General features: G+C 42.9%; 1 protein-coding gene across 1 annotated transcript; it reads left to right on the forward strand.

Annotated features, from left to right (window-relative positions):
* Positions 1-2,150: 2,150 nt before the first annotated feature.
* On the forward strand, positions 2,151-6,118 carry LOC311227507 (uncharacterized protein; the record flags this gene model as incomplete). Its single annotated transcript, XM_084313200.1, has 2 exons — positions 2,151-2,234; positions 3,052-6,118. 2 exons carry the CDS (start codon positions 2,151-2,153, stop codon positions 5,992-5,994), a joined length of 3,027 nt encoding a protein of 1,008 aa, XP_084169326.1. The 3' UTR covers positions 5,995-6,118.
* Positions 6,119-7,205: the final 1,087 nt, after the last annotated feature.

Genomic DNA, 7,205 nt, shown 5'->3' on the forward strand with positions numbered 1-7,205 from the left:
AAAGTTTTCATTCATTCATTAATTCATTCATGTGTTACTAATGTAAAGACATGCAATTACTTTGTTTTGTTGTTTGTTATTGAGTTCCTACGTTTGAAGGAAAACCCATATGCAGACAGTGCTGGGATTATAACAGTTGTATGTTTTATGTATTATAATTATAAACCTTTTCAAATGATCGAGTTAACTTCAAGGTATTGTAATGACAAAATCAACTAAGTGTATATACCTTGAATCGCGCTCATATGGCGAGCATTTGTTTTCTGGCCTCGGGTGTTTTCTCCCTCAACCTCATACCGTGTGGTTGAGCATTGTAGGTATAGGTTGGGCACAACCAAACGAGTCACGTTGGCCTCTAGGACTTCTGTTAATTAAAATTAGACAACTTTATTGTCCACTGGTGGATATTTGCCTTCGTCGTGGTTGTATTATTTTAGCGAAAAACGATTAAACTCAACATAAACGCAGAGATTTTACATAAACTAGTACAACAGTTGTCAAACTGCAGTGGTGACCAGGCAGGGATTAGTAGGTTTTTGATTGATTGATTGAAAAGTTTATTAACAGATTGCAGAATGGGTACAGTACAGTACATCTCAATACATACAATTGTTAAGGGGATGCAGACCAGAGAAAGACTTTCGTCTTGTTTCCACCAGGGTCCCCCATTTTCAATTCATCATAACATATATGACATACATGACATACAGATAGACAGTACTGCTACATCTATACATTTATGACATATCAGATTTGCAAATACAGTACTGTTTGTGATACAAAAGTGTCCAGAAAAGGAGTGTATATACATTTGGCGTAGAAACTGTACATTGGAGGAGGTTGGTGGGGTGGGGTTGGGTGGGTTGGGTGAGGGCTGTACATTGGAGGTGGGGGGGGGGGGGGGGGGGGGGGGGTTGGGTAGGGGACACACACACATTTTACACTGTACATTGGAATGTTGACAAAGCCTTACTTGGTCATTTACTGTACAACTAGGTTAGGACATTTGTAGGGGCCAGTTTCGAATTGCAGTCTCACGTAGGTGTTTTTTGAGAGTGTTTTTGAAGGTGGGTAGTGATTCACATTCCTTTACAGCTTTAGGCAGGGCGTTCCACATTGATGTGGCATAATTGCGAAACGTGTTTAGTCCCTTGTTTGAGCCGAATCTGGGTTTTACATGATTTGTGGAGCTCCCTCTGGTGTTGTGATCGTGGTATTCACTGACCTTTGGGAAGTATTTTGACATGTACATGGGTACCTTGGTCGCGTAGTGTATCTTGTAGACCAGGCCCATTGCAAGTTGCTGTACTCTGTCGTCTACTCTAAGCCATCCTAGGTTGTCAAAGTGGGCAGGGGTGAGGTGGGTTCTAGGAGTCAGGTCAAGTAGTAGTCTGACTAGCTTGTTTTGAGATGTTTGTAATTTGTTTTTTAGTGCCTTTGAGGTGCTTTGGTACCATGAGGTGCAAGCATAGTCGTAGTACCCTTGAATGAGTGCTCCTGCTAGAGTCTTCAGGGTATTCTTGTTTACCAGAGAGGAGATCCGGTACAAGAATCGCGTTCGTTGGTTGACTTTTTTTATTACATTGGATGCCATTTTGTCACAGGAAAGATTAGCCTCTAGGATGGAACCCAGGTAGGTAATTTCATCTTTCCTTGTGACAATATTGTCACCCACTGTAACCGAGAAGTCGTCAGTCTTGCTGAGTTTGTTATTTGAACCGAAGAGAATGGACTCTGTTTTGCCCATGTGTAATGATAGTTTGTTGTCGGCGAGCCATATGCAGATTTTGCCTAGTTCCGAGCTGAGGGCTTTTTCAACCTGTAACTTGTTCTTGTCAGAGACCAGCAGGGCTGAGTCGTCCGCAAACAGGAACAAGTTGCAGTCACAAGCTGACGACATGTCATTTGCATAAATTAGGAATAGTAGCGGTTAAGAGTTCACCAGGTAAATTGTGGGATACAATTGTTTTAAATATGTTTGCGGCCCTGACTGTGTCTTGTCCCTGAGGTGAACATAATGTGACTGGACTTTGACTGGTTATGGAGGCTGGAGCACATTTCTCAGACAGTTGCATCTGTGGTTTCCCTTAGCTAGCATGCCCAACCTGTGTTAATGCTTCTCTGCATTAGGATAAAACACTCAATTGATCATGAAGGGCTATGTTTATAATCCAGCACTGTTTGCAATTGTGGTGTGGTGGATCACGTGCAACAGAAGTCACACGACCGAGTGTGTAGGTCCATTTGGGGAAAAGCCAAATGCAGAACGGTGCTGGAATATAAACATTGCCCCTTTTCAAATGATCCGAGTGAATTATTTCAACCCAACAAAGTAATTTTCAAGGCAATACATTGAATTGTGTCAGTTTGTCAATCGTTTGACTTCTGGCCTATGGTATTTTTCTCACAACCTCATCCTAAAGGTTGAGCATAGGTTGGCTATACTATGGTTTCCCTAATACTATGATCTTCCCAGCCATATTCACACATCTTGACAGTTTACTGCTGTTCTTAGCACCAAGAAGGCTGTACCATTTTAGATATCGTGGTCAGAATTAGAGACTTTTGGAAACCCAACGCTTAAACATCTCTATTTAAAGAAAAGCTGTTCATCTTTTCTCCGAAGGTTGCATAGTCTGAGAATTTACTAAATGTTGCTGGTGTTCGGATGGTTATGATATTTCAGCTACCCATACTTACCTTGTCTAGTTTGGAGAACCTCAAGTCTCACTCAGTTTGTTTACATTCTGACCTCCTGCCAACAGCTGATCAACCTCCAAGTTGTGATTGACAGCGTGATGTATTAAATGGGCTCACTTTGTAGCCGAGCAGTAATGGGTTCGAGGTACTTGAAAGTTTGTGTAATCAGCTCACACTTTGAAAGTTTGTGTAATCAGCTCACACTTAAATGGCTCAATTGGGAGCCAGTCAGTAATGGGTTCAAGGAGGTACTTGATATACTAGGACGTTTATTCTTTAGCCATGTACACTGACATGTTTATTGTAGTACACAATTTATATGGTATTTTTGCTTTTGTTTCCCCCCCACAGCTCTCTGTCTGTGAAGAGGAGGTTCCCCTTGAGCAGCAGGAGAGGAGCCCCAGTCTGGGTCAGGAGGAGCCAGAGCCCCTACAGATTAAAGAGGAACATCAGGAACTCTGGGCCAGTCTGGAGGGAGAGCAGCTTCAAGGTCCGGAGGAGGCTGATGTCATGAAGTTGACATTCAAACCTGTCCATGTGAAGAGTGAACATGATGAAGAGAAATCTCAGTCCTCGCGGTTTAACCAAACCCAGACTGAGCCTCTAGCCGGCACCTCAACTGAACAGATGAAAACAGAACCCGATGAAGAGGACTGTGGACTATCGGAACCAGCCAGTAACTTAGATTCAGCTGGTGATTTAGAATCAAGTAGAGGTGGAGAGCCCCTCTCTTCAGACTGTTCTGGAACTGAGACGGATGAGTGGGAGGAGACTGGGGAACCTCAGTCGGGTTTAAACACATTGAAATCAAAGAAGACACAGAAAAACAAAGGACAGAGTTGGTCTGACAGCAACACGTTCAAGAGCTCTGCGGGATCGTCCCACGAGGTGGAATCATCAAACCAAATCCCATCTGAAACCTGGAGCTGTAAAGTGTGTGGGAAAGGTTTTCCCAGTAAGAATTCTTTAACGCACCACTATCCAGTCCATCCTGGTGATTGTGGTTTGTGTGGGAAACATTTAGAGCCCACAGAGAGCTTGAAACGTCACCTTCAAACTCACTGGACATGTACCGCTTGTGGCACTACATTTACTAATACTTCAGATTTGGCCAGACACATGAGAAGCCACACGGGGGAAAAGCCCCATAGTTGCACGGTGTGTCACAAAGGATTTGGCCGAAAAGGAAACCTCACAATACACATGAGAAGCCATACGGGGGAAAAGCCCCACAGTTGCACGGTGTGTCACAAAAGATTTGGTGAAAAATCTAAACTGACAATACATTTGAGAATTCACACGGGGGAGAAGCCCTATAGTTGCACACTGTGTCACAAAGGATTTGGTCAAAAGGGACACTTGACCGTACATTTGAGAAGTCACACTGGGGAAAAGCCGTACAGTTGCACATTGTGTCACAAACGATTTGCTGAAAAATCCAGATTGACGATACATTTGAGAGGCCATACTGGGGAAAAGCCCTATAGTTGCAGGTTTTGTCACAAAAGATTTGGTAGAAAAGAAAACGTGAATAACCATTTGATAATTCACACTGGGGGTCAACCATTTATCTGTACGGTTTGTGGAAAGGGATTTAATCAGAAGGAACTTGTGGAGAAACACATGACGCTTCATGCAGGAGAGAAACCAGACCTCCCTCTAGACCCCCCACAGCTCTCTGTCTGTGAAGAGGAGGTTCCCCCCGAGCAGGAAGAGAGGAGCCCCAGCGTGGGCCAGGAGGAGCCAGAGCCCCTTCCGATTAAAGAGGAGCAAGAGGAACTCTGGAGCATTCAGGAGGGAGAGCAGCTTCAAGGTCTGGAGGAGGCTGATGTCACCACCCCTGTCCCTGTGAAGAGAGAACATGAAGAGGAACCTCAGTCCTCGTGGTTCAACCAAACCCAGGACCCAGAGTCCCTACAGATTAAAGAGGAACCTCAGTCCTCACGGTTCAACCAAACCCAGGACCCAGAGTCGCTACAGATTAAAGAGGAACCTCAGTCCTCACGGTTTAACCAAACCCAGGACCCAGAGTCCCTACAGATTAAAGAGGAACAGAAGGAACTATTTCAAGATCTAGAGGAGGCTGATGGCTCCAGGATGACCTTACACCCTGTGAAATATGAGAATGATGGTGAGAATACTCTGTCCTCACAGCTCAGCCAAACCCAGGACCCAGAGCTCCTACAGATTAAACATCAAGGGCTGGAAGAAGCTGATGGCTCCAAGATCACAATAGACCCAGTGAAATGTGAAGATGATCAAGAGAACGTCCAGCCCTTCCAGCCTCTTCAAACCCAGAGGGAGAGAAACGGAGAAGCTTACTCTTTACCCAGCACCTCAACTGAACAGATGAAAACAGAACCTGATGGAGAGGACTTTGGAGTATCAGAACCAGCCAGTAACATAGATCCAGCTGGTGATTTAGAACCAACTAGAGATGGCCAGCTCTTCTCTTCAGACTGTTATGGAACTGAGACTGATGACAGTGATGATTGGAAGGAGACTGGGGAACCTCGGTCAGGTTTAAAGATGCTAAAATTAAAGAAGAAAAGATTAGGTGTGTCTAACAGCAGGACCTTAAATAGATCTATGGAAGCGGCCCAGGAACATGAATCATCCTGTCACATCCTGTCCACACCTTGTTGTAAAGTGTGTGGAAAATCTTTTCCTAGCAAGATGTCTTTAATGTCACATTTTCAAGGTCATTCTAGTGATTGCGGTTTGTGTGGGAAACATTTAGAGCCCACAGAGAGCTTGAAACCTGACCTTGAAGCTCACAGGTTATGTACTGAAAATACTGATGTTGATTATGTTGATGATGTTGATGTTGTAGGATCTATGAGAGGTCATACAGGAGAGACCCTTTTTATTTGTAGTGATTGTGGAAAAGGATTTAAATGGAAGTCTCATCTGAAGACACACATGAGAAGTCATACTGGAGAGAAACCCTTTATTTGTTCAGTTTGTGGGAAAACATTTAGTCAGATCGGTACAGTTAAAAGACACATGGCGGCTCATACTGGAGAGAAACCCTGTAGTTGTTCAGTTTGCGGGAAAGGTTTCAGTGACAAAGGACATCTAAAAACACACATGATAACTCATACCGGAGAGAAACCATTTAGTTGTTCCGCTTGTGGAAAAGGATTCAATGTCAATGGAAATCTGAAAACACACATGAGAAGTCATACTGGAGACAAACCATTTAGTTGTTCAGTTTGTGGCAAAACATTTAGTCATTCCAGTAAAGCTGAAAGACACATGGCCACTCATACAGAAAGAAACCCCTGTAGTTAAGTTTGTGGAACAGGATTCAGCGATAAAGGGGTTCCTAAAAGACACACGGTCATATTGGAGAGAAACCGTTTAATTGTCCTGTTTGTGGTAAAATATTCAGTTAAAAAGGTACCAATAAAAGACACATGGGAACTAATTTGAGTGAGAAGCCCTGCTTGTCATAACTATTTTCACATGTTTCACACCAATGACTATTTTCTTAGTCTTCTAGTTTATAATGGAAGTATGTGGTTAAAAGCTCATGCCTTGATTCAGAAACCTCATTCTCCTACACAAGAGCAGACGATGTCTGGTGAACTGGCTCCCCCTTGTGGTTGATCCTTTATTTAAGATCTGCAGTCAGCAGCCAGAGTATTGAAACAATTAGTCATAGATGGTCTTTATTGCTGGTGTAAAATGTAAACGGAGGCCAATAGAACAGATTGTTTAATAATATCTGGATATAAAGAGATTTGCCTAGCCTTTAATAAACATTTACTGCTGCTGGTCATGTATTTGAATAGACCAGGTCCACTCATTGATGATAGTTTGCACTGCGCACCCTATATGAGCCACGTATCTCAGTTTACCTTTCTCTCCTAGTGTTGTTATTGAGGAATTGCCAGGAAATCAACTAGAGAGGATGAATTGGATCCATTTTCTCTAAGGCTCTCATTTATCACAGAGCAAATAGCATCTATTTAATCTTTCTATTTCAACTGGCATAGTTTCTAGTGTTTGAAAGTCTATTCATGTAATCCCATTGCATAAGGGAGAAGAGGTGATCTCAATAATTACTGACTGATCTCCAAACTATCCTGTCTAGCATAAATCCTGGAATCATTGATTACAAATTTACCCCGACTGCCGCCACAGACTTTTCATGTGAACATGATAACTCAAAGAGCTTTCATTCTAATCCTTTCAAATTTGCAGTGCACATTCATGACCCCTAGAGCATGAACTCTATTGTGACCCCCATGGCCTTCTAGCGCCACAGCCTCACAGGCCAAACTTAAAATGTTCAAATTAGTTTATCTCCTGATCCATCAGTCATACAGACATGAAAGTATCCAGAAATGCATCTATTCATGTACAACAGCTTTGCCTTAACACTTTCAGCACCAATCACGTAAAAAGTTGGGTTATCTCGCCAACGGTTGAGCGGCAAAACCTGAGAAAAGTTGGGTTTTTGATCGTTTTCATAGTTTTTTCTTTTATTCGATTTTAAT

This window comes from Notolepis coatsorum (genome assembly GCF_963971535.1).
Source record: "Notolepis coatsorum genome assembly, chromosome: 1".
Taxonomy (NCBI): Eukaryota; Metazoa; Chordata; class Actinopteri; order Aulopiformes; family Paralepididae; genus Notolepis; species Notolepis coatsorum.